This window comes from Alosa pseudoharengus, unplaced genomic scaffold (genome assembly GCF_046254945.1).
Source record: "Alosa pseudoharengus isolate Yale_2024_CS ecotype anadromous, Long Island Sound unplaced genomic scaffold, YU_APseudo_1.1 YU_APseudo_1.1_scf_6, whole genome shotgun sequence".
Taxonomy (NCBI): Eukaryota; Metazoa; Chordata; class Actinopteri; order Clupeiformes; family Clupeidae; genus Alosa; species Alosa pseudoharengus.
Genome location: NW_027468848.1, coordinates 18,522,473 through 18,550,035, shown reverse-complemented (window position 1 = coordinate 18,550,035; position 27,563 = coordinate 18,522,473). Strand labels below are relative to the sequence as shown.

Sequence of the window (27,563 nt, the reverse complement as noted above, 5' to 3'; positions counted from 1 at the left end):
CACTACTGTGGGAGCAGTAGCAAGCAGTGCAATAAAGAAAGGGCATCAGTCAACCAGGTTCGACTACACTACAGTCTTCCACACATGCTATTGAAGCATACAATAGAATATCTTCATTTTGAGAAACTAAACTATGACTGAAGGATTTCCCATATCATGTATTATGTCCTCATGGACAATTTGGAATGAAACGGAATTTATTATTCCAAGGTAAAATGGTAGTAAGTAGTAGTAAGCAAGTAGTGGTTGATAGAAGGCTGTAACTTCTTCTGGAGGGCAACATGTTGCATAGGTCTTGCCATGGAATAGGCTGCAAGGGGAAACAACTTTGTGAATCAGCTCAATTCAACTGCCATTTCATTTATTTGATGATTGATTAAATCACAAGCTGGCCTACATGAATAACACTTGAGCATATTAACACTATTACAGGGTCCATGTTTATCCTGTTTATTGTCACATTTAGTAAATTCCTTGAGCTGTGTCTGATAAAAGGAGTAGCTTAGCCTCCTGAAATAAGCAGGATGGTAAGAGAGGGTGGATGCCAGACCGTTTGAGCAGCTTTGCTCAGTCCTCTGCTCAAATGCTACATGTAACTATAGGCTACCATATGAGACACAGTTTCTCTTTGAGGTTGCAGTTGGTTTTGATAAATCAAGTCATCTGTTAGGCTTTTGCGGAAGACCTCCGGGTATGGCGTCAGGCGTAAGGTATTCGTGTTCAGTGAATTAACCACTCCCACCCCCAAGTTGTTTGACGAACTGCCAATGCGTAAATAGGCTATCATTCACAGTAAAATATACTGAGATTAAATTTTTCTTCATTTGAAATTTCGCAGCTTTAGTCAGCCTCAATTTCCGGTGTAATCACAACTTTCACTTGAGGCTTTTCTTCAGACAAAAGACGAAAAAATCTTCAGCCTTACAAATGAGCCTAGTAGTGGTAGTTCTCCATGGTAAGCATTGTGTTTATGGGCAACGGAGAATTTCCTTGAGTTTCCCCTGGGGATCAATAAAGTATCTATCTATCTATCTATCTGAGAAGGTCTTAATTAGATCAATAGGCCTACATGGCCTAGCTTTAGCAACAAAACAACAAAAAGCACCACGGTGCATTTGGCCTGATTAGCGCATGCCCATCATTTGCTTGAGCCTCACTCAGGGTGCATCTATTTCTTTTGCTCATAATAGCCAGTTTATTTCGTTTAAATCTGTCTTCCAATATAGTCTGCAGTTGGGCTATTAAGCTAGGCTATAGATAGGCTATTCTTTTTAGGCCAACATTTAGGACCGTGGTCCGAGGCAGTAGCCTATCATGAACATCAGATGACTAGGCTATAGCCTATGAATAACACAATCTTTAAATCTCACCCTGTGTTAGCCTAATGATTTGATCTGTGATTTTGATTTAATTAGAATACTGATCATATATAATATAGGCTATTATGTTGTAAGGCTATTATTATTGTTATTATTGTGATGATTATTATTATTAGGCTACTAAGATAATGTGTTAACTTGGGGCACAACAGTCTTAGACCGATAGCCTATGGATATGGGGTAAACAAACCTATAGTTTAATTGTTCTTCCCATAAATAAGATAATTCATACAACTTGCCCATGGACCGCCTACATTGAACGGAAGGGGCCAGATGATCGACATGCAGAACGTCGAACCAGAGTCCGCCACTTGCACGACGTTAAATTAGCCTGATGTCTCTCGCAGACAGTCCACAATTTTGATTATTGTAGCGATTTAGCCTGATTTCACTACACGCTAACTATCCCATTATTTGATCTGCAAAACCTTTTACCTGATGCACTAAAAATAAGTCCCTACGGCACATTGTATGGTGCTACTGCCTTGGTCGACATTGAGAACATCCAATTTAGACCAGTTGGTTGATTTTATCAGTAGCTTATTCCCATCATTATAGCAATCAGACGGCTTATAGCACAGCGTCATTGCACTAGATCTAGCCCAGATATGAAAAGTATCAAGCAAGGTCGGGGACATCCAAAGCTTTTTATTTCTAGGCCTATGCCTATGCTTTTATCGCCATCTCCTGGTGGTCACTTAAATTCAGGACAACGCGAAGATACACAGGCAACAGCGATGCGGCCTATCAGGCTACTTTTTCACGGTTGCAGACACAGGCCTACCCCAATAATGCTGTAAAGTAACAGTGTTGTAATGAGCCAGATTAACAACAACATTCAACATGTGGTCTTGCATCAATTTGCAGCAGAGGTGTCATGGAGAATAATAAGTGTAAAAAAACATTTTAGTTATTGGAGAGTTTCCTTTCCACACTGAGAGATATTTTTAAGAGTTATCTTCAGTGTCCTGTCGGCGGGATGGTTACCCCACCTCCCCCCAACATTCTAAATCAATTGTATGCACCATATTGCTATGTAGCATAGTAGGCTACTGTTATACACCATTTCAAAGCTTTGACTCTTGGGAATCCAAAAATGACAATGTTTTTCATGTACAATCTGTATAGTGTGTTACATTCTTAGATTAATCTTATTATGTCTCAATTAAATTTGATCCAAAATGCCCCCCCCCCCCCCCTCCGCTTTTGGTGCTACCCTGACTTCTGGCTGCAGTGTAGCTGCAGCACAATAAGAAGATGCATATTGGGTAGGCCTACTGAAATATTCACAAGAATCCATAGAAATTGAATCTTCATGTTGTATTATCCAATATTAGTTGTACAGATGTAGTCTATTTTATACACACTCATTGAACCAACAAAGTACATGCAAAAACAGAGACTTTTTTTGTAATTATTCCATATTTTGTGTAGTCAGTCTATATCAGAACACCTGACATACAATCTAAATAGTTCACAAGAAACCTCAAAGTTACCTTTCATTTGAGACCAGGATTATGCTTCTACACAAAGGGGTTCATGTTGTGCAGTAAGCATTTGATTGTCAGTATGCATTTTGGATAAAAAGAAGTCCTATGGGAAGTTTCCATAGGCCTTTTACAAAACGCATGAGCATACCTTGGCACATAATAGTCTAAAGCACTCATATTTTCATTCTATATTGATCTACTTTTGCACACAATTTCACAAGACCTGGTGCTAGGGCTCAGTTGTGTTTCTAAGTGATATCAAGTGGTTAGAGGTTCTCAGCTTTCTATAGAGGTCCAACATTTGATGGTAGGCCGCAAAAAAGGTGAGAGGTGGGAACAATGCCCTTGTAAGGCACAGTGCAATTTCAGGCAAAAACATAGTATTGAGATCAATGTGGTTAATTCATACCTCAAAATAAACCCACATCAATTACCTCCACCATTTTGTTTGATGTAGCCTAGTAGAGAAAATCATTTGCACTTGCATGAACTAAATGCAGTAGGCCTAATTTCTGTAGGCCTACTCTGATCATGAAAATCCTGTTTGATCCTGTTTGTTTGTAGGTTTTATTTGATTTTATGTGACAAACTTTTCTTTAGAAAACAAGCCCCTTTCAAAAAACGTGGAGGTGCAGAAAGTCTCTTTTCATTTAAGGAATTAGGCTACTTATCTTCATAATATGCAGAATATTCTGAATAAGGAGTTACGCTTAAGATAATGATTTGCAAGCTTGTTGTATGTTAGCCTACCTACAATGTAAGTCCATGGTTGTAATGAGCAAATAAAGATGTACAATCAAACCCCGATCCTCACATTGTTTTTTTTTTTCTTATCTGGATGTTTTGCAAACATTGTTTTATACCTTAAAGGACAAATCCGGCGATTTTTCACATGGGCCTACAGTAGGCTACGTCGCTGCTAGAAAAAAAACAGTTTTTTAACCTAGATGAAGTTGCTGCAACCAAGAGTAGCCGGTCAGCTCTTCACTCTGGGGGCATGAACATCAGGGTTGTGCACAATTCGAATTGCAATTCTGCTTCCTGATTGCTACCTCAATTGAAATGCAATAAGTGAAATTCAAGAATTGAATTGGAATTGAAGAGCCAGTTTCAATTCAATTCTGGAATTTTTGCACAAGCCTGATGAACATAGGGGCTCATGAACATGCCCCCCAGAGTGTAGCCTACCTGGAAGCTCAACTCGAAGTAAAACTAGTAGGGTAGTACTAGTAGGGCTCGGTGACCTCGAGAAACAATGATATGAAAAATCGCCGGATTTCTCATTAAATGACCACAATGCTGGCTAAGCTTACACAGGTGAAATAGTTTGTAGGTGCCATAGCACATACCACCAACAAGTAGGCCTACTCATCAAAGTTTATATTTTAAAGTGTTTGGTGGCAGTAGAGGTCGTGTTCCATGCATTTTCCTGGAACAAAACTCACTCAGGCACCATAATATTCAATGTCATGTTCTAAATGGTGCATGGGCGGTGACGTAGCCTATGCTCTGACCAAACTTTGGTGAAACTTGGTGAGGAAAAATTAAGTAGCCTAGCTTTGATGCATTCTGGAAAATACAGTATCGGAAGCATTACTTGTGATTTAGCCCTACATATGGTTTTGTGACACCAGTTTTGAGTAATTTCCTGAAGGGATGACCATGAAAAAGCAGTTTTCATATTATCTCTATGTGGCCATGACATTCCTTGCTAGTAATATCAGAATCCGTGATCATGTACTTTCTCTGATTGGCTAAATCAATGCAAATTACACAGGATGGTAAGTGGCTAGGCCTACATGGTTTGGATGCATGTAAGCAGGGTGGACAGTAACTAAGTACATTTACATGATTACTGTAGGCTAAGTAGCCTATGATTTAAGTATCTGTACTTTACTTGAGTATTAATATTTTTGGAAACATCAGACTTTTACTCTAATACATTTGAAAGACAAATACGTACTTTTGACTCCAATTGAAATATGAGCATTATGAGTAATTAAGTTACTTTTAAGCACATATGAAGTGATTCTTTAAATGCAATAATGTGATAGACCATATTGAAGTTAATTTTTTCAATAGTTCAATTTGTGGTAATGATGCTGACAGCAGGTTATTCATCAGAACATCCTCCATTTAGCCTGGGAGAACCCAGATGAATCTGTTAGCAATTGAAATTTGAGAAGTGGTCTGGTGTTAATTGCATCCATTTGATGAACAGTTGCAAAGTTATGAAAAAGTGTCAAATGTTTTTTGTTGGATGTAAGGAACTAAAGGTCTGTTCAAGTCCTATGACCGACTAAAGGATGTATACCCTATTAATTACCAAATAAACAGTACATTAAAAAGGGAAAATAGGCCTACTTGTACATTTGAATAGTTAAGTTTTTTTTTTTTTTTTAAGTAAGTACTTATGTACTTCAATTAAGTAAATGTCTGACTTGGCAAGTTTCCCTTGTATTGAAGTAATAATTCACACAGTTCATCTATACTTTCACTTAAGTAAAGAAATTGTGTACTTCATCAACCACTGTATGCAAGTCATTGTAAACTACAAGACAGATCCCCCTCAAAACCATAATTTATTTTAATAAAATGCCAGTTAAGGTCAGATGATTTTTCTTTTTGTTTACCCTCTTTAAATCATAACATATAGCCGTTTCAATGATTATCCGCAGAGACAAATACCACAATTTATAAAATTTGTGGGGACAAGTCCTTTCCTCCCATTCTGAACTCCTTCTGAAACAATTTAACTTGTAGGATGCCACTGTGCAAGGAGGAAACAAAACACTGATCTCAACCAAATATTTATTGTGCCTTTTAACTAAGAAGAAAGACAAAGGAAGGTATGGATTCACAGTCCAACCAAGGATGAAGACACCAGAATACCCATTTGAAGCAACTTCCCTTGTGCATCCTGATGTTCACCAGTCTGTAGAGCTTGGGGTCTGCCTTGAACTGTGTTTCAAGTTTTTTTCCATCAAAAACAAAATCTGACCCAATGGAAATTTTAAATATCTCATATTACCAAAACCATACATTCAGACATATAAAAGTAGGCACAACAATCCCGACATAAATTTGGATGAAGGAACCATTCACAAAACACTCACACTTCATGTGGTCTCTTGCAGCTGCATACTCACATGCACAGGCACACACGCGCGCGCACACACACACACACACACACAGTTATCCTCTCACAAACACAGAAATGAGTACATACACACACACACACACACACACACACTCTTCAGATCTCTGGTTCCTGATGTAACTGTACAGTCTATGATGTCATTAGAGCTCATCATGTCGGAGCGGTTCATTGCTTGGCTGAATAAATACACCCTCCATAACCTTCCAGTAGTTGTGATAATTGGGGGAGTGCATCCCATGGACCTCTCTCTGCCCACGTATGGGGGAACCGTACTGCTCTCCAGTCACGCTCAGGAAAGCGTCGGTGCCCACGTGTTTGAAGCGCACCGAATCATCCCGATCCCAGTAGGTGCCTCCACACTGCACCATCCAAACATCTAGGTCATCTCCTTCACCACTCTCACCAAAGGCACTCACCTCCTTCAACAACAAACACAGAAAAATTAACACTTGACATGTTTCAACAAAGCTGGGTGCAAAGGGAAATCTGTAGGGCATTAATAAAGGTTAAAGATTTATATTTAATTTCTAGATATAGTGACCTGGGGATCCTCAACACAAAGTATGCACAGTGTTTTTGTATGTTGTTCATTAAATTTTTTACTATTAGGGCCTAATACTATTGTACGTTATGTGTTCTATGTGACACTGTGGTCCTTGTGAAACTCAATCTCCTTTCTCCAGTATGTATGATACATGCCTATATGGAAATTATAATGAACACAGACTTGAGACTACTGGTTTCTGTAAGACTAGAGGAACACAGGTGTGTGTGTAAAGCTGATGCACAAGGCAACTTTTTGAACAATGTTGCCAGGCAATGTTTGAGTATTGTTGTTATGGCACGTTCCCTTTGATCTTTGATCATCACACATGGAACCAGTTATGTGGTTGCCCAGCATCACTGCCCATCCATCATCACCTTCTCCTTACCTGATTGTTTGACAGAGGAGAGCTGAAATGATGAGAGTGAAGGTTGCGGCCAGTTGTCATATGAGTGATTCGGATTTGCTGCCCACACTGGATGGGAGATCCACGCTGACAGAGGACATCGGGCTTCCCACGGATTCTCCAGTAGCTGTTCGAATCATCTGCGCTGTCAACTCCCGTCACAGACTGCTGACCGCTACCTGTGGTCATGGTCATGGATAACTCAAATTAACATGCAGAGCTTTAGCTAGGTTTCAACACTTAGCCTATCATGGAACATGCAAAAGGTAAAAGCTGCATGGCGTTGTCTTTGGCAGGTACCTCGAAGACAATTCAGAAAGCCAGTTTAACACGAAGCTGATAACGGCTACTATTACTGCTATAAGCAATAACAAAGACCTTTGCATTACTTTCACCTTCCAGCAGTTAGCTTAACACGCTATCCTAGCATGCTCATGCTAATAACAGAGCCTTTATTAACGTGTCCTTACCATTAACTATGTCTATGGTCCTTACAGGACTTTACTAATACCATGGAGATAAAATGGCAAAATCCATATGAAACCACGTGACGTTAGTGGATCACTAAACATGGCTCTATTGATGGTTACCTTGGGTAGCTAGCCAGCTATACATCCAAGTAAAATACATACCATTAGACATTCTCTGTACATACACTGTCATAACGTTTAGCCATAATGCCTGTAACAACCTATCTATGTAGATAGCTCATTAAATATCAACCCACTGCTTTCAAAGAAGACAAGCCCAGTAGAAAAACTGACATTTAATCAACGAAGGATTGTATACACCTCACTATAAATACTAACTTACCAAGCAAGTCAGAAATTATTTAACTAACTCAACAGGGAACTAATGTTAACGTTAGCTATGCCAGCTGGTTAGCTTACCTGATCCGTATTTTACATCATGAGAATGTAGCCTGACGTTGTGCCTGGTGTTTAGTAGTTTCACGAGAGATCCACATGTAACATAGTTTGAGTCTAGTTCACGTCCTTCACTTTTAGAAAAAATAAATACCAGACAAAGTAAGTTCATTAAAATGCGAATAACGTGAGAGAGGTCCATTCTCTCTATACTGTACAACTGGTTTCGGCAGCTAGCTAGCTGGCTAGCCACATCACCACCACAACTAGAGGTATGGTGAATGGACGCAGCTTGATTCAAACGCCGGAGAATTCAGACCAATCACAGCTTGACAAGTCCCACAACCCGGAAACTCAGTACTTACACGGAACGTAGTCATTGGTCACTGTTTAGTTAACTCATGACGCCACAAAATTGACAAGAAACTAGGCCTATTATGTAATAGGAATAAACTGTTAAAAAAAAGCCTGTAAAAATGGAGAGATGCATGCGAGTCATTTATTTCATCAAGAAAGATAGTAATGTTCAGCACTGCTCACAGCATTAGGCTATGGGCAACTCATTTAGTGGATCCAATGGGAGGTTTGACTATTATGCCGAGTTGGTTGGAGAGATGCCTTTCTATTCTTGTCTTGCGGGTTAGACTGATGATGGCTGACTGCAGGATATCTGACAAAGTCCTGCTTGCGTCTGTTTGTTGTCTGCTTGACAGGTGTCCACTGCACCCAGCAGATCCTTGACTTGATGTCTAAAGGACATGAAGATCAAACAATCAGTACTGCTCTATTTAGGGTCAGAAACAAATCTTGGCACACAGAGACTGAAGAACCTGACAGATAAATTACAACTTGAAGAGAGACCTGGTCAAGCCACTCCACTGGAATTGATGGAATCATTGTCCCTTTATGCTCCAATGTTTGACAGTTGTTCTGACTTTTTGACTCTTTGCCTTGATTTTTTGAGCACCCATCTGACGTAGTGCCAGTAGACCGCAGAATCCTCTTCTTTGCTGACCTCTTAAGTGAAGGTGGAACTGATTTATTGGTGAAGTTATGTGATAAAGAGCTTTTACCCGAAGTAGGCCTAGGACCATTGTTTTCCGTAGATGAAACCTCTTCTGTATTCAGAACAAAGAGAGGACTTCCATCTGCCCTTTTAACTTGCAGGAGTTTAAGTAGGACCCTGGAGACTGTCCTCTCTAGCTCTTCATAAGTACCCCTTTCCACTAAAAACTGCCTGAATTCATCTTCTAGTTGAGCTGCCTGTGGGTCACTGCTATGAGGAGAAGATGCATTCCCATGCATAGCAGCAGAACTAGATACATTATCATCATCCTCAGTATTAATCCACTCCTTGTCGTCCATGAGAATCAGGGGTCTGAGAGAACTGATAGGCCTACTGGAGTTAGATACATCAACCATGAATGAGTTACACTGACTGCTGGGTGTAACATGAAAATCACTGGTACCCTTGGAATCCATCTCTACAAAGTTATATCAAGCCAATGTAACCTCTCAGACAAACCAATAATGGTTTGGAAGTCAGTGCCAAGGACTAGTTTTCACTTCAGCATGATTCCCCCTTCAGCTCATCCACAGTTTTGTTCATTGAATGCTGTGTTGTTGACAAAGGATCTTCAGAAGGTTCAGTTAATTGTGACGTCCTCGAACGGCACAAAAAGGCACAAAAGCAACATCTATCCAAACGTAAAATAACATGTCCATAAAGTTGGCAGTTCCAAACACCGGCGAGCCTACACTCTGGTACAGTACATGTCCACTAGAGGGTGTAAAAACCCGGAAAAGGAAGTTATAGAATCTATTAAACGCGCCCTGAGCTGAATTTGAGGTTCATGTTTTTTATGGCACATATGTGTTAAAATGGGTGAGTTTTGTAATTATTTTGCTTCGATAACATATATGATAGTTTTGTGAAGCATTAGTTAATCGTTTTATGTAATGTGCTGCTAAAAGAGTTGGGAACTGTCCATTTATTCAGTCCGTCTGTGCTATTAATAGGTTTGGATTTGGTCTCGATGCCAAAACTGGTGTGGAAATTGGTTAGCGTTAGGTTGGAAGTCAACCTCTCGTGCGCAATTGTCACGCGGCAAGGATTGATGTAGGCTAACCTATTTAAGAAATATGAGGCACTATGCATTTGTCTTTATATTGGCATCTGTTCAAGTGCAACCAACATAGTTTGCGAACTAGCTATCTTAGAAAAGAGGGAGATAAATCAGCTCTTACATGTCTAATCAGATGGTTAGCTAATCTGCTCTAGCAATTTAGCATTGACATTGAGGTTGCCACTTTCTCCAACGTAAACATGCCACACAGACTCAGCTGTCAGTGAGTGAGCGGAATTTTTTAAGACAAATATTGGTCAAGTATAAATAGAAACTACGATAGGTGGAGGCGGATAAGCTAGATAACTTGAATACCCTGTCATTATGGATATTCTTGGCCAGTGCATTTTCACGTCGAAGTAGTCTTAATATGGTTACCCACTGGACGTATTCACATCAATTTTGTGACACAGAATAATTTAGCAGTTAACCTTGAACTGCTGTCGGCCCCGTCGTATATCAGTCTTTCTTTCTTTAATTGATAGCACTTTCGCCTACAGCCAAGTTGAGCGAACATGCCTCAGCCCAAAGTCAAACTGGTAGTGACTGGGGACGATTTTGGGTATTGTCCGAGAAGGAATCGTGGAATAGTGGAATGTTTCCAGTCCGGTGGTGTGTCAAATGTGTCGCTGTTGGTTAATGCCACATCGGCAGTGGATGCCGCAGATCTTGCGAAAAGGTAAGTCAAGCTTTTTCCGAGGACCTCTCAACAAGTGTCAGCTGATACAACCGTCAAACTTTTGCGTAATGTACCATTTCCTTTAACCCTGTTTCGTTTATTAAAGACATCTTATACCCATTGGACTACATGCGAATCTTTCTGAAGGTGCCCCAGTGTCTCATAATCTGAAAGGGTCCACGCTCCTGAATGAGGATGGATTCTTCCATGGAAAGACAGAATTCCGAAAGGTTTTACAAAGCGGACAACTTAACATGTATGAGGTAATATTTAGTTTTATTGTTTTTGAAACATCTAGTGTTTCAAATTTGGGGCCCAAGGCGAAGGTATGTATGCCCCCCCTATCCGATCTTTAAAAGAGAACGAAAAAAAATGTAGCCTACCGACTGAATTAGTCCGGTGGACAGCCCGTAGAGCCCCATTGTGGACCCGGAAATGTTGAGTACACCAAAGTTTTATGATGGAAATATAGTATGGGTTCCCAGCATGTAGAAACTGCCTGATGCTAATTTGCATATGTTGGGCAATTTGTGTAATATTATCAATATTGATCATATTATAAGAGCTGCTTGGCCAAAATTGACAATGTTAGTATGTTTTTAGGGGTTACTGGAGATGCTGAGTCCATATCTGACATTTTCAAGATTCAAAATCACTATTTAAACTTGGTTTGGTCACATTTTACTCTCATTAAGCTGATTTTGCTGAGTTTTTTGGTACAATTTAGACAGATTTTTGGAGGATAGGGCTGTAGCGATATACAGTAGAGCTATAACGATACACCAACCTAACAATTCGATTCGTATCATGATTTTTGACCCACGGTTTGATACGAACCTCGATTTTTCTTTTTTTGGAGGGGGGTGGGGGGCTAGACATTTCAATAGCCTACCTTAGAATACCAGAGGATTACAATGTAATATATCTGTATCCTGATATAAAAAGAGAGAATACTGAATGTCTGATATTTATGACAGCACACTTTATGCAGATTAGCCTATAGCTTAGGCCTACTATTTCTATTGCAACTCTACCACATTCAGCTGTCTGGTTGAAGCCTGGAAATATTGTAAACAAAGTAGCATAGTTGGCTAGCTTATCCTAGTCTACTGATTGGACTGTTCAGTTTCCTCATGTGTGTTTAAGGTAATACTGTTCTCCTTGGGACAAGCCCTTTTGGGAAACATTGGTATTGAGATGATCATTCAGTTCTCCCAGAATCCCCAGCGCGAAACATCGTGGGAATCTCAAGCACAGTCCAGCACGCTGGCGTTGCACAGCTCCCCCAGCAAGCCATTGCCATCCTCGGCGCGGGCGTTCCCACATTCAGTCCAGCAATTAGTCTCTGGCACTGCCACACAGCAGGTGGGGTGCACACACCGCAAGAGCCCTACTCACCCTGGGGAACCACAACCACCAGCGGCCCAATGCGGGGCGTGCTAGCAGTCACCTGGTCTGTCGCCTCTCGTCCCCAGCTCCCTTCAGAGAACGCCCTCAGGTCGCACTTTCGCAGTGTGCACCACCGCAACGTTCCTCCAACACCTGGCGGGGCCTAGCCTCCACCGCAACGTTCCTCCAACACCTGGCGGGGCCTCCACTGCCACAGACTCCCCGGCGCTGAGCACCGTAACTGGCACTGCACCTCCGATGCTCCACTCCGTCGTCTCGCCAGTCGGGGCAGCAGACTCCAGTTCCATCGCAGCCGGACCACGCTGTGCAATCAGGCTACAGCTACCGACGTTGCCGTCCCTCCTCTGCTGCCTTGTCGCAGAGCTGTCCTCCGCTGTTCCGGCCGCTCCACACCGCCCCGATCGTGCCAAGGCCTAGACCTTCTCTCTGGCTCGTGCCATCGGATTTCACACAACAAACTTTTTTTCCACCTTATTTTTCTAAAGAGCACAAAATACACCGCAACATCAAGAAACATGACTGGTGCAAACCATAGAATCACGTTGCGAATGCAGCATAAAAACTACACCTCCCATTAACTTTAGCAGTTTCGCGTTGTGACTCGCTAGTAGTCGCTTCTATCAATGGAAGCCAGCCAAGATGCAAAGATTGACGAAATTAGTTCTTTTATCCACCAAATTCATCGGATATCGGAGGAACAGGATGAGATTCTGAGAATGCAGTGAGAGAAGGAAAGGTAACCTAACATGCCTTTTAGCCCAGTTGACGTATTGGCTGCAATATTATGCAAAATATAGCTGTAGCGAACAGGCACAAAAGTAGCTTCCCGTAATACTCCCATTTTATTCAAAGGTAGAACGCTACTGACAACTCCAGGCTTCCACGCATGCTTGTTTGTTTACACCGAATACAAGCTGAAGCGCAAAACGAAAGTAGGCCTAACGTTTGCCTACTGCCCCCATCAATGCAGATATTTCAAATAAAAAGTAAAAGTATAAAAAATATATATATCCTTGATTAGCCTATCTTGGGTTTTGTGGAAGAGAAAATGGACTGTTTTAGTAGTAGTATTAGGCAGTATGCAGTCAGATAGGTCACCATGGGCATATTTGGATTAGCTAAAGATGGGTTCACAAATAAATAAATTAGCCTACATTTGGCAGGATACTTGATATACTGGCTAAATGCAAATATGGCAATGTATTATATTTTACATTAACAAAATGTAGGAAAATAGAACAGACTGAAAATAAAGTAGGCACTGATCTTTAAAATCCTATTTCCTGTAGCCTAAATGTTGTCAGTCATTCTTAATATTCGCAATTTGTGCACTGGCATGTTTAAGTGTTAGCTGCAGTGTAATGTTAGATTATGTTTAAGTTAAGTACAGAACTGACTGTGCGCCCAAATTTTTGTCTGTGCTCCTACATTTTTTAACTTGGGTGCACAAGTGCTCCTGGAAAAAAATGTTAGTGTAGAGCCCTGTGTTGATATTGAGGCAATGATTTCATGCAAAGGCTTGGGCTTCAGGGTCCCCTGACCCCTTGGGCCCCTAGGCCTGGCCCGGTAGGCCCGTGCAGTAATTCATCCCTGGCGGTGAGGTCTTGCTCCTCCATGGAAAACGTGCCCATCTACAGGTGCTGCTTTGGAAAGCAGCAGACCGTCCTGATCCACCGGCTGTGGATATAACCGCGTTTGGAGGGAGTTAGAAGACAGGTATGAAGAAAGGAGAGGAACTTGCCCACCCTTAATTCTGTCCTGTCCTGTTGCTCCTCCTGATTTGTTAGATGTTATCAGCTGTAACTGCAAAGCTGGGTTAAAACTGTGTATACATGTATCTGGAAAGTGCTCTGTGCAGCTTCAGGCCTGGCCTGTACTAATTATTGTTTCTGCAAAGGCAGTGATGTTACATGTGGCAATATATTTACACAGCAAAAACAGCAGAAGGACAGGGATGAAGAGTCTGGAGAAGATGGACAACGGATGAGGACAGTGAGGAGTAGTAGAGGCTAGTTCTTCTCTTTATTACTCAATTGTGAGTCACAGCAGAGGGCCAGTGAATAGCTATTTCCAAAATGATTGTGGAATTCAGAAATAACTTGAGAATCCAAATTATTCCTAAACACTGAACATTTTTATCCTCCCAAAATCCTTCTAAATCGCCCCCAAAAACTCAGCAAAATCAGCTTAATGAGAGTAAAAACGTGACCAAACCATTACATTACATTTAGTGACTTACATATGTCAGCTATATTACAAGGGATCACATTGTCCCCGGAGCAACTTGGGGTTAAGTGCCTTGCTCAAGGGCACAACAGTGGAAGCTGGGAATTGAACTGACAACTTTCAGGCTACTTAGTCCAGTCATTTTAAGCCAAAATAGGGGTCAAGGTTGAACAAATTGCAACACAAGCAAACTTAACTGATTTTGAATCCTCAATATGTCCTGAGTAAGGGAAAAAAAGCCCCGAAGATTCCCAATAGGGGAAAGTTTCGAAAAAGACCCAAATATACCCTATTCATGCGCCTATACAGTATTTTTCTCACGTGAATAGGGGAAAAAAATTAACCTTCACATATCACCATGAAAATTACTGAGTTGATTACTTACATCAAGACAAACAAAACATTTATTATACGTTTTTTGAAATTGTTTGTTAACATGGGCAAACAGGGCATAATGTAATTACGCATAGTTAATTTGTATAAATATCACAACGGAGCTAATAGTCCAGGCAAAGGTCTGACCCAAAACTAATTGCAACAGAATTTATTTTCACATTTTTATATTTCAATTGTTGATCTTTACACCATAGTAAAAGACCATGAAAATCCAGTTGGTGGAAATATGTTAAAATGAGGGTTGTTTTATGCATTATTCTTCAGCAAATACTGACAAAACTGTAATTAGAATGTTGTAGAATACACATTCTAAAGAATATCTGACCCCATCTAACTTAACATGGAATTTTAGAATCTTGCATTGTTGAGGAACATTCTTTTATTTTCAAAGAGTGAATTCCTTTGGCTTATTTCAGACTGGTTTGTTGCAAAATTGGTGTCTATTTTTACATTGTGGCCCTTTGAATCAATGGAAATGGTTGTTGGATCTTTAAATAGAGCCAAGTGGTTTTTTTGCATGTAAGTGTTCCACAATGTGTAATCTGTACAAACACATAGTTAGGCATTATTCAGCCTAGGAAAGTGGTTTTGGTGTTTACGTAATCTGATTTAGAGGTCACTGAAACATACAGTATATCACACTAAAGTATCAGTCCATCATTTTGCAAGTCTTATAGTAATTGACCTCTTGCCCAGGGGTGACTGATATAGTGTCTGTCCAATCAGAGGGGCCTGTATGCTGCCCCTTTACTTTGCACAATTTTTGTCTAAAACAATATTCGGACAGCAAAATATGTTCATGTTAGTGAATGCAGGAATATTGTGAAGGCAAAGTTGAAGATGGACATGATCATGTCCTAATTTGACAGAAGGGTGCAGATGGGATAACTGCAGTTAGCCTCCAAGTGACTCTATTGTTGTGACATCTGGCAAAAATGCTATATTAATAAATATAGTTTAAGACTAATAATTAACAATGCATGCCTATGCATGGGTCATGGTTTTACCAAAGTCATAGAAGAGTCAAAACTATACATATTCTAAAAGTATATGCACTGTACATGAAATATAGCATCAATCAACTTATGTCCCATCTTCCTCCATACCATGCATAACACATACTCCTCTATTCTGTATAGGCGAATCAAGTGAACAGCTGATACATTTTGGCCTGCACTATTAAGGGAAACAAATTAAACACCCTAAACTATATATTTTCTATAAGCATATACCCTCCGGAAGAGATATAACACCATTTAAGACATTTCCTATCTTCCTCTATGCCATGCACAATACATTGCCCTCTATTCTGTAAAGGCGAATCTAGTGTAAAGTGGATACATTTTGGCCTATACTGTCCAGGGAAAACAAATTAAACACCATAAACTATATATTTTCTATAAGCATATACCCTCTAGAGGAGATACAACACCATGTAAGACATTTCCCATCTTCCTCTATGCCATGCACAATACATTGCCCTCTATTCAGTAAAGGCGAATCTAGTGTAAAGTGGATACATTTTGGCCTATACTGTCCAGGGAAAACAAAATAAACACCATAAACCATATATTTTCTATAAGCATATACCCTCCGGAGGAGATATAACACCATTTAAGACATTTCCCATCTTCCTCTATGCCATGCACAATACATTGCCCTCTATTCTGTAAAGGCGAATCTAGTGTAAAGTGGATACATTTTGGCCTATACTGTCCAGGGAAAACAAATTAAACACCATAAACTATATATTTTCTATAAGCATATACCCTCTAGATGAGATATAATACCAGTTAAGACATGTATTATCTTCCTCCATGCCTTGGACAATTTGTTTGTCAAATGTTGCAATTAGTTTTGGGTCACTAAACATTAGCTATACGTAATTACATTATGCCCTGTTTGCCCATGTTAACAAACAATTTCAAAAAACTTATAATACATTTTTTGTTTGTCTTGATGTAAGTAATCAACTCAGTCATTTTCATGGTGATATGTGAAGGTTAATTTTTTTCCCCTATTTGCGTGAGAAAAATACTGTATAGGTGCATGAATAGGGTATATTTAGGTCTTTTTCTAAACTTTCCCCTATTGGGATTCTTCGGGGCTTTTTTTCCCTTACTCAGGACATATTGAGGATACAAAATCAGTTAAGTTTGCTTGTGTTGCAATTTGTTCAACCCTTTCTCCTAAAATGACTGGACTAACTGCATGCTAGCCCAGCTCCTTAACCACTACACTACCACCGCACCGCAAGTTTAAATAGTGATTTTGAATCTTGAAAATGTCAGATATGGACTCGGCATCTCCAGTAACCCCTAAACACATACTAACATGGTCCATTTTGGCCAAGCAGCTCTTATAATATGATCAATATAGGTGATTATGCTAGTTTATGCTCGATTACACAAATTGCCCAACATATGCAAATTAGCATCCGGCAGTTTCTGCATGCTGGGAACCCATACTATATATTTCCATCATAAAACTTTGGTGTACTCAACATTTCCGGGTTCACCTTTCTGTCCACTGGACTAAATGGTGGATAGGCAGGTAAAGCTAATCTACGGTAAAGTAAAGGTTGGAGAGGAGAAAAAACCCTTCCCCTTTAAACCCTGCATACACTTCTTTACTCCAAAATGAAGATGGAAAGCAGAGAACACACAAAGTGTAGCACTACACAAACTAATAGTCAGGGATAGGCACAAATACATCAAAATGTATTTCCAAATAAAATACCAAATACCCACCTTAAAAATGTATCAAAATAAGCTACAAAATACAGCAGCCAAAAAATGTATCAAAATAAAATACTGTATTTTTGTATTTTCAAAATACTACAAAATACTTCTTTCTAAAAGCCTTTTTCGTCTATCTCTTCACTTGTACACTACCTGGAAAAACATCTGAAAGCAAGAGACTCCTTCCATAATCAATCAACAGATGAGATATGCTGACCCCTCATGTTAGACATCCCAATATAAACCTCTGCCAGGGTTGGAGCCAGAGAGCAACCGGTGGGGTGGGGGGTGGGGGGGTCACCTCACGCCACTTTTATCAGTTATTTTTCCAAAATTGCCATATAATAAAGAGCATCCTTCAAGCCTTTTGGATAACTGAAACTATATGATCATGGGAGAAAATAGTGCAAGACCATAGCGGTCATAGCCTATAGTGTTTAATAGACTAGCACATAGCGTTTAATAGAATAGTTGCATAGGCTACAATACAAGTAAATAGACTATAGTCATAAATAAACAGACTCACCACTAGCAGGCCTAGGCTACAGTTGAGTGCAAAATCTCATCATCACTGTGTCTTTCCATTCATTTCAAAATGTTCTTTAAGATCCTGCTCAAAAGTCAATTGCACATAGGGCCTACTGATAATATTGCAACATTGAACGTAGGCTATGTGATCACTAAAACTGTTCATTAAAGTACAGAACTTGGATAAAGCAGGTTAAGACCTGTGCCGTGTTGCACTCACTAAAGGGCGATTCCATCTCCCCTATTAAAGTAGCCCTGAGAAATGTTCGGTAACTCATGGAACACTTCCTTAAGTATACTGACAGTATTTACTCTGTTGGTGTAATAGATTGCCCACTATGAATCTGTGACAATAACTCAAAGAAAAAAATTCAAATGGATGACTTATTTAGGTAGCATTTTAACCTAACTAAGTTATTTAACACCATTTCTACCATACTTATGGTGAGTTTCATTACAGTTGAATAATTTTGTATACACATGAAACTGGTGTGTGCACAACCTCTATCAATGTAAATACAAAAAAAAAAAAAGAATCAGGTTGTCACATTAATACCATCCTATCAGGTAAGCCAATTAGAAGCCAATAATTCTGACATTATTAATCATTTCGTATTTAAAAAGTACAAAATTGGAAATGTCCTTGTTTGAGGTATCTTGTCAAGTTACCAGAGCACTGAAATATTTCACAGGTCAGAGAACTGTAACTGTAAAACAGTTGATAAGGGATCAGATTCCAAAAATAATTCCGTAAAAATGCATGGATTCCAGTTGCTGCTACTGGAAGCAACTGAATCCATGCATTTCCACTGAATTATTTTTGGAATCTGATCCCTTATCATACCTGTTCGTTTGTACTCGTCGCTCGACTTATCGTGACTAAATTCAAGATGGCGTCGAACAGTAAAATTCCTTAAGGTACTGTCTGTATAAATCGTCTTGTAAATAAACTACCAGTGCTTTTTCAAAGTTCTCCATGTCTCGTTTTAAATGTCAAGGCCCTCGGAAGTCTACCAATGAAGTATGAAGCTACTTTGAGCCTCGTAAATGGTGTAAAACAGTGATTTATTTGCATGGCTAGGCCGATGCCCGAGGCACCACAACGAAACACTGTGTTGGTAGCATTGGCTAACTAGCGCCAGATTTCTGAGTGCAGGGGACAAGCCGAGGTGAGCTATGAGACATACGTTCACACTCGGTATCATGTTTCAACACACTTTAGGTCAATATCACACCGGAATTCTCCTTTAAGACCGCCTCTGGTTGTAAAGCAAGTATTGTTTGTCTGTGACCAGGATGGTGATTTTCAGAACTTGTTGTAATATTTGCGCTGACAGATGTCTGCATTTCTGAGTACTGTCGTTGTGAAATGTTCATGTCCATGATGTACACTACTTTCACTTCCACCCACTGAATGTGACTGATTGAACTGGAAACTTTCCAGTAAACGGAGTATTTAAATGTAGCACTTTTAACGGCAAGCATTGAGTAACTTTGGGAAGTGATATGGCAGGAAAATATTATCACCGTGTAACTTAGTAAGATATTCAGGGTTCCCATGGGTCATGGAATTTCTGGAATATCATGGAAATTTGGAAAGTCTATTCCAGACATGGAAAGTCAGGGAATTTTATCATGTTTGGGTCAAAGTCATGGAATATCAGGGAATTTTGTTGTAGAAGTTTAAAATGTATTTTCCAGAATACATTAATACAAATATTTCTACGCAGAACTGGTGTATGAACGCTATACGTTGGTAAATAGTATAGTAAGTCATGGAAATCAGTTTTTTTGGCATAGAGTGGGAACCCTGGATATTAGCTTCATTCCTGATTCAGGAGTATTACTTTTCAATTAAAAGAGGATTTGGATAGTAGAAGAGATAAGATTTTATGATGTGGTAATGGTACATAGTTGTCTATAAATACACTGTATGTTTAGATAAATAAGAGTGACCAGCAAACCACTTACTGTATATCCCCTGGTGGAGTCTAGTGGTTGCAGAGCATACCCAACACAAATAGATGAACTGATATGGATATTTTCACTGTGCTCATGATGTAGAGCTACTGTTCAGTCAACACAAGGGTCTGTAACTTGATATAAGGAACCTGTTTGTTTTGTTCTAATTATGTTTGTTGTGTTCCCCTGACTGACAGGTTGAGCAGGAGCTGAGAGCTCAGGTGAAGCGCTTCTGTGAACTCGTCGGCCACTTGCCCTATCACATGGATGGCCATCAACACGTGCACGTGCTGCCAGGTAACACAGGGTTAAAGTCCAACTCACCTACCCAGGACAGCACCTGTGTAATAGCTGTTTGTTTCTAAAAGGACACATGGTGGTTTGGTCAAACCCTCAAAAATTGGTCAAGGGAACTTATTTGTGTGTGTGTGTGTGTGTGTGTGCACACACATGTGTGTGTTTAGTTTCTGATGTTAAAACAGGATCTGTATATTTCTATAGTCTCTATGTGCAGTTCAGAAATGGTTACAGCTAAACATACATCTCTAAACATTATTCAATCTATTCATTGAAAACCATCACATTAAAATAGTCCATACAGGACGTAAATTATGCAGTATATAGGTCACACACTAACAAATGTATACACTTGTTTATTTTTGCATACATTTTTTGGTGAGGCAGAGGTGCGAGAAGTGTTTGCGCAGGTTCTTGCAGACTTTGGTATATGCTACACCCGGATCCCCGTAGAGCCTGGTCTTCACGCATGCCCCAACATCCCACCCCAACTGCATGACTTTTACACCCAGGTTCAGAAAGATGCTTTGCTGTCTGTGGAGGTTTTCCGTCGTCACAGGATCAGGTTACTGTTTATACAGATTTTGATTTGTAAACATCTGCATTTAGCATGCCAGTATTTCTTCATAAGTAGTCTTATAGTCTCTCTTTTTGTTTTGTCATAGATGGCCAGATGTTTACCTGGGCTTGACAACCATGGGAGAGAATATGTCAGTAGCCAACATTAAACAGGCTTTAGGTTATGCTCTTGGAGCCAGATGCCTCGCCAACAGTTTAACTGTACCTTCGACGGGTACACAGACTGATGAAATCGCTGCACCAGACACTGACCGTCCCATTACTGTAGAGCTAATGGTCCATCCTGGATACCCTAGCGATCCTCTGGAGGGAGGGTGTGGTCAAGGTCCAGATGACTTCTCCCAGTCAGAGGATCGCCAACATGAACTGGAAACTCTAACTGACCCCTCTCTGTTGGCATATTACAAGCAAGAGAGCATACAGCTTTGTGCCTTCAGGGATCTTTAAACCTGCTGCTCACTGGAAGACACTTAAAAAAAAGAGAGAAGAAATCACCTCAGTTTGTAAAAACAAAATCTTGATTGATTATAAGGGTTAAATGAGAAGTCATGAGGTGTCAAGCACCAGACACTACCGTTTATTTTATATTGTAACCTCATACTGAAACAGATAGTTGAGCCATGAAGAGGGGGACATGTGCCCCTAACAGTAGCTGGATGTTTTAGTGAGACTGAGACTGAAATGTCCAAATCAAATGTGGATTATGGCCATGAGATGTTTTTATCTGGTAATTTTATATGTTTTGTAGGGACCAAAAAAAGTATTTATGCTATTTCAGAAATTTTAAACTGTCATTGTTGGTAACTGAGTGAAGTCTGATTGATATAATGAAGAATAAAGAAAGTTTGATGTCTGAATCTGAATTAAGTTTGTCTTATTAAATATGGGGTATCGGCATACGCTTGAGTGTACCGGTTTTTGTTCAATGTATCTTCTAAAGAGAACCCTTTGTCATTCTTACAGTTCCCATAAAGCCACACATTTCCTATACACATGTTAGGTCATACTAAACCATAACTGATCATGATTGCCAGGTTAAATAAAGATCCCATTCTGGATAATTAAAATAACTACCTAAAGCAGGGTTTCCACGGTCATGAAAAAAGTCATGGAATTGTAAAATCCCAATTTCTAGGCCTGTAGAAATCATGGAATTCAGTAAATTCATTGAAAGTTTCAGAAAAGTCATGACATTTCATTTGGTTATACCAGGGACATACTGTAAGTAGGAGGTGTATCATGTCAAACACTGTGACTGCTTGTTTCCTACTATATATAGAATGTTGGGTGTGTTTGGTGCGATTATAAGTGTATAACTAAGTGTTTCAGACTGAGTCAGAATAACGGGGTGTTGGAACAATGAGCAGCCCCCACTGAGGTCACTGCCTCGTCTAGGCTCACAGGTTGTTGAAGGAGAGCGCCTCTAATCGAGCTCAGTGATTTTATGCTTTTGTGAGAGGGCTCTCTAAAGCAAGAATTGAAACCCTAATGAAAATAACAGTGGGAATTCACAACCCTGTTAGTAGTGGTTGCAGCATGTAGCCCAGTGAAAACTTTGAAAATGTCCACTACGTATGGAATGCTACAAGGCTGATTCATAAAACTGGTCTCAATAGGAGGAGTCGAAAGGAAGCCCATATCAAAACATATATGGAGATAGCTTAAGATGGTAAAGGGACATCTCTAGAGAAAACCTGTTCGAAGAACTGGGTAGAAATGAATGTAATGTTGTATAAGAACCTGCAGTGCTAAGGCTTGTGGTTGACCATCCAGAAAAAAAAATATTATCCAAAGCACAAGGCTCAAGCAACACCAGAGTGGCTTAAACGAGTCCAGTGAGTGTTCTAGGATGACCAGGATGCTGATCTAAACCAGAATGTGGCACTGTTTGAAAGACATGGTGCAGAATTACCACCCCACCAACCCGATCTTAAGAATGGGGGAAATCACTGGAGAGCTATGCCTAAAGCTGGTACTTTACCTTAGAGTACTTAAAGCTCTTATTCAGTAAATTGGCTCTTTACCCAGGATTCATTCAAGTACAAGCACTTTATCTCAGCTTTTCTATGTTGCAGGATAATGATTTTTGGCATAATTGTTCACAATAAAAATAGCCATGGGCCAAACTTAAGTGTTTTTTGTAATCCAGAAAAAGGCAGGTGATGACTCTAGGTGGCTGAATTTTTAGTTTAGTTTAGTGAACTTTTAGTCATTTACTCACCCTGAAGTAATATGAAAGTATAGGGGGACTTATTTAATAGAGCCTGTGTATAGTGTCCCCTTGTGGTGCTGTCAAAATTACATCTAGCTACTCCAGAAGCTTAATTAAAAAAGTACCACACTGACATTTCACTTATGATTTTCAACCAATTTTTCTTTTTTTTACAATTTTTCTTGTAAAAAGAGAAAACGTTGCTGTTGTGTTGCAAACTTAACTCTCCATCTTTCATTGACTGGTGTCATGACTTAAACTTTACTGCACATGTTCACTCACAATTTTCCTCAGAGGCCTTGGCGCGACTAGTGGTTAATCCTTGACAAGGATGAAAATGGTTACAGCAATTTATTAGGCAATGCCAAACCAACATCACAGACTCATCATACTCCACTGAGTCCTACTCCCCACAACGCATGTCCCTTGACTGAGAGTAACAGTGCTGACTGTTAAGAGGGACATGCATACTGAGATTTGCAGGGGCAGGCACACATCAACTCATTTGATACACCAATGTAAAACCATTCATTTTCAAGAGATAGATAAATGTATATGCTTACATCTGTAGGCAGACAAAATTTCATTACCATGTATTCAAAGGGTTCCCTTGCAGCAATGCTGATAATGTGGCTAAAACATTGTGCCTAAGTTGGGGAGAGGTTGAGGGACACTGTTTTAACATCTAACGGTACTATCACATATAAAATAAGTACATGGAGATGTTTATATTCTTTGAAGTGCCATAGATTAAAACTAAGTTTATTTTGGTCAAAGAAAAAGGGGCTCCAAATGTATATATGCACTTTGCTGACTCCGCAATTTAACAGTTTCTTGATATTCATTCATACCATGTCAGGATACTGGGAGCCAAAAGAAAAAATACAATTGCATATGATATCTGTTAAATCAGTGTCTAACTTTTTTTTTTTCTTCAAAATTAGCATTTTCCATAAAAATTATGTTCAGCCGCACTCTTATACACACACGTACATACACACACACACTCACACAAATCTCTGTATCCTTCCTTTCATTTTCTGAAATGTTAGTGATAACAAAATTGGTACCTATGGTGCATCTGATAACTGACTAATTAGTGACTTACAAACTGAGGGTGGAGAGAGGGATGGGGTGGGTATTTACCAACACAGTACAGTGCAACTCAAATGCAAAAAAGAGAAAAAAGAAAGTATATTAACTTTTTTACACCACATGTTCAGATGTATACCACTACCATCTCTTCGCTCTGTGAAGAGACATTTGTCATCACTTAGAAGGGGCAAATAATTCACCTTAAAGAGCCGGATAATGATAAACAATATTCCTCCCCTTCTCTCGGATATCTCATATCCAAACTTCAGTGTGGAAACAGAATGCTGTCCTACCCTCTTTCTTCAAAAAAGAAAAACATGGTGCATTTCCCTATCATAGCAACCTAATCACCTTTTTATTCTTTATTTTTTTTAAACTTAAGAAAATAGTAGAAAGTTAGTAATGGCCTCAAACTAATATCAGGCAGAGAATCTTTGTCGTGTCCACATGAGTCCTGCTTCACAATGGAGCTTGCAACTGGGAGGCGCTTCTCCAGGTCTACTATAATGACAAGTGCGCAGGGAGAGGACGGGGGAGACAAAGCGCAGAAGGAGGAAGAGGAGAGGAAGAGGAACAACCAGGGTACACAAGAAGGTAGAAGAGGGTTGGTTTGGGAGGAGGAGTTGGTGGGAGGGAGGGACTACACACTTGTCAGGTATTAGTCCACTGGCCGTTTCTCGCCATGTTTCTTTGTAAACTCTTCTGCATTCTTAAAGAATTTTTTACGGTCCTTTGAGTATTCTTCTGCTAGGTCAGCACGCAGAGGGTGTTCTGGCTGAGGGTCGTTCACCAGAGCAATGAGCGACTGGATTACTGAAAAGGGAAACAGACAGGCAAATCACAATTAGCAAATTGGAAGTAGAGATACAAATGGTCTATTCTTCTGTGTGAATGTAAGAGCTGCTCAGTTCAACCACTAATGAAACATGCAATGGATGCAAAAATCAGTACCCCCCCCCCCCACACACACACACACACATACACACACAAGGTGTATTGGTGAACATTCACAATTACAGATAGGAAAGACAAAAGAATGGTGATAGAAAGTGAGTACGGTCATTTACCTTGGTCAGTTTTGGTAGCTGGTTTCCAGTTTTCTGCACTGATAACTGGCAGACAAACCTGTCCTTTCTCGTCAATATTTGGGTGATAGATCTTTGTTTTGAACGTGATCTTAGGGGGTTTGAAAGGGTACTCGGCAGGAAAGATTATCTCGATCCTGAATGCTCCTTTGTCGTATGGGGGGTTGTCCTGTGAAAGGAAGACATGACAGCATAACAGCATTGTGGATGAAATTGGTACATATTCCTGCAAACCATCCAAACTGTGTGGGTTTCCAAACACTGAATTTATGCCAACAAATTGATTTAAAGCTCCATGAATGGACAAAGACAACAGCTAGTTTAAGGACTAGTAAGACAATACTCACAGGAACAATAAGTCCTTGCCAAGTCAATATGTTTGATTCATCGACTTGAATGTTACGGAAATTTTTCATTCCAGATTTACGGATTTCTTCAAGTTCCTGGGGAGAAAAAAAATGAGAAAGATTTAGGCACCATTGAGGTATTTGGGTACAAGGACAGCCCTTCAGGAACACTGAAACACCACCTTCGCCACTTGAGCAATGAAAGCAGACGGAGCATGCAATTGTCCAGGTAGTAAGTAGTCTATTTAAGTGAACGGCAGCATTATTCAAGTAATTTAATAGAAATGTAGAGCGTGTGTGCGATGAAGTATGATGTGGCCTTCATCAAGCAACAAATAACATGCTTTCAATACTTATATGCTCTATGATGGCGAGCCACTGTTCAAAATGAGGAAGTAACAGTGTCCATATAACATCAAAGGTTACACTAATAAAAAGTTAAGATAACGTAAATTAACCCAAATTACACTTAAACTAACGTTAGCTGACTGTGCTTTTATATGCCGAAGTTATAGCTGCTACTAGTCTACTGATAGTCTATCGTTTGTAAAAGACTAAAAGACTACTGACTGTATGGCCAATAATTGAATTATTCTGCAATAACATATGAAATGTTACTGGAAATGACAGAGGCACACCCAACGTTTCTGCTGCCATCACAAGGGATTGAATGAAGTAACCAGGCTGTTAGACCAGTTTCGGTTTATCGATGCGCACAAATAAGCTAGCTACAACCTACTTATCGACAGCACTCTAAAATCTAGGTACCTCGCCAAGTAAGATAGTCATAGCTAACGTCAACTAGCTAAGTAACGTTAAAGGAAATGTGTCCCTTTTAAACAGCATTAGTGTAAACAGGTGGATAATGTTACAATAATAGAACATGACAACACACAACACAACATACTGTCGTGATGTTTCCTGATATAATGGTTTCGATTCTGGCAAAGTAACGTTAGATGCTAACCCCCGGCGTCCTTTCTTCGCTAAGGCTTTGCTAACGTCAATAAGCAAGTTAGCCAGATATCCTAGCCAGTACCGTATGTCTACGGCTCTGGTCCTAGCTAGCTAATGTTAGATGGCTAACAAGATAGAAGGCACTGGATTGTCAACGATGTATGTTTTGTACATCAATTAAATTAGACATCGCTTACGACATGGTTAGCTAGCTAGTTTAATAATGAAAGTTGAGTTTTAGAGGACACCGTAATTCATTCCTAAACAACACAGAGACTCGTCATCAAGCTAACAAGCTATCGACCTATAAAATGCCCAAACCGGGTTCCTGCACCCTGGCCTTCTGTACCGGTGCTTCTCTTTTCCTCTGATTAGAAGTGTTTAGCTTGCGAGTTAGCTATGGCGTTTCCTTTGGATGGAACAATTCTTAAATCGATGTGTAGAAACCTTATAAGAAAGATCGAACGCTCATTACTTTGACTTTACGGTCATCTAATGATCTTAGACATGGAACGGGGTTTTAAAAAGTAATCTGAAAAGAATGAGGTGTAAATTCTACCTTATGTAGTCTCCTGCTCGCCGCCATCTTGGATCGCTAGACTGTTTCCCAGAGTACACAGCGAGAGCATGCAAGACTGCATAGTGGGACTGAATGCATCCTCCCCATGATCCTCCCCCATGTAACTGATTCAGGAACAGTCTATTCAGAAGTCATGAACGGTTGCATTAACAGTATAGAATAGCTTTGTTTGACTCTTTTGTGGTGCACTTCAAACTGAGCTTAACAGCTTTTCTGAAAACATTTGGTTTTGTTTAACTTTTTGAGTTTAAGCCTATAAGCAACCTAACCTAAATGTGGTGCAACTGTACACTACATGGCCTAGGCTCAGTGTTAGGGAGTAGAGAACTAGCCTACATATTGAAATAGTTTAAATTTGCAGCTTGCTGGTAGTTTAACTATATTCACTTAGCCTAGTTCCATTGCTTTATTCGTGTAGCCAAGTTAACTGAAACTGAACCATGTGTTTCTCTATTGTAGGCTAATTGAACAACTCCCTTTGACCAGCCCCCCACCCCC

At 39.9% G+C, this 27,563-nt stretch overlaps 3 protein-coding genes across 5 annotated transcripts; 1 reads left to right on the top strand and 2 right to left on the bottom strand.

The window, feature by feature from the left end:
* Positions 1 to 5,663: 5,663 nt before the first annotated feature.
* Positions 5,664 to 8,122, bottom strand: sdf2l1 (stromal cell-derived factor 2-like 1). Its single transcript, XM_076270516.1, has 3 exons — positions 7,870 to 8,122; positions 6,962 to 7,158; positions 5,664 to 6,448 (listed from the first exon to the last, which is right to left on the bottom strand). The coding sequence occupies exons 1-3, from the start codon at positions 8,045 to 8,047 to the stop codon at positions 6,170 to 6,172; spliced, it is 654 nt and encodes a 217-aa protein (XP_076126631.1). The 5' UTR covers positions 8,048 to 8,122; the 3' UTR covers positions 5,664 to 6,169.
* Positions 8,123 to 9,633: 1,511 nt separating this feature from the next.
* On the top strand, positions 9,634 to 21,637 carry ydjc (YdjC chitooligosaccharide deacetylase homolog). Of its 3 annotated transcripts, none has more exons than XM_076269778.1 (6): positions 9,634 to 9,730; positions 10,472 to 10,650; positions 10,757 to 10,913; positions 20,111 to 20,210; positions 20,598 to 20,775; positions 20,876 to 21,637. In XM_076269778.1, exons 2-6 carry the CDS (start codon positions 10,487 to 10,489, stop codon positions 21,234 to 21,236), a joined length of 960 nt encoding a protein of 319 aa, XP_076125893.1. In that variant the 5' UTR covers positions 9,634 to 9,730; positions 10,472 to 10,486; the 3' UTR covers positions 21,237 to 21,637. The 3 variants fall into 3 exon arrangements, with proteins under 3 accessions (XP_076125893.1, XP_076125892.1, XP_076125891.1); XM_076269777.1 differs by having other exon boundaries at positions 9,637 to 9,730; positions 10,457 to 10,650; XM_076269776.1 differs by lacking the exon at positions 9,634 to 9,730 and having other exon boundaries at positions 9,737 to 10,650.
* Positions 21,638 to 23,333: 1,696 nt separating this feature from the next.
* Positions 23,334 to 27,119, bottom strand: ube2l3b (ubiquitin-conjugating enzyme E2L 3b). The gene is made up of 4 exons (XM_076270257.1): positions 27,045 to 27,119; positions 25,529 to 25,624; positions 25,164 to 25,350; positions 23,334 to 24,909 (listed from the first exon to the last, which is right to left on the bottom strand). The coding sequence occupies exons 1-4, from the start codon at positions 27,069 to 27,071 to the stop codon at positions 24,755 to 24,757; spliced, it is 465 nt and encodes a 154-aa protein (XP_076126372.1). The 5' UTR covers positions 27,072 to 27,119; the 3' UTR covers positions 23,334 to 24,754.
* Positions 27,120 to 27,563: the final 444 nt, after the last annotated feature.

Coding starts and splice junctions, on each gene's coding strand:
- sdf2l1 (XM_076270516.1), bottom strand. CDS start 8,047: ATGGACCTCTCTCACGTTATTCGCATTTTAATGAACTTACTTTGTCTG. Junction 7,159..7,869: donor TGATGTAAAATACGGATCAG/GTAAGCTAACCA, acceptor CCATGACCACAG/GTAGCGGTCAGCAGTCTGTG. Junction 6,449..6,961: donor CTCCTCTGTCAAACAATCAG/GTAAGGAGAAGG, acceptor TTGTTGTTGAAG/GAGGTGAGTGCCTTTGGTGA.
- ydjc (XM_076269778.1), top strand. CDS start 10,487: ATGCCTCAGCCCAAAGTCAAACTGGTAGTGACTGGGGACGATTTTGGG. Junction 20,211..20,597: donor ACACGTGCACGTGCTGCCAG/GTAACACAGGGT, acceptor TTGGTGAGGCAG/AGGTGCGAGAAGTGTTTGCG. Junction 20,776..20,875: donor TTCCGTCGTCACAGGATCAG/GTTACTGTTTAT, acceptor GTTTTGTCATAG/ATGGCCAGATGTTTACCTGG.
- ube2l3b (XM_076270257.1), bottom strand. CDS start 27,071: ATGGCGGCGAGCAGGAGACTACATAAG. Junction 25,625..27,044: donor CGAGCAGGAGACTACATAAG/GTAGAATTTACA, acceptor TTTTCTCCCCAG/GAACTTGAAGAAATCCGTAA. Junction 24,910..25,163: donor AGCTACCAAAACTGACCAAG/GTAAATGACCGT, acceptor TTCCCTTTTCAG/TAATCCAGTCGCTCATTGCT.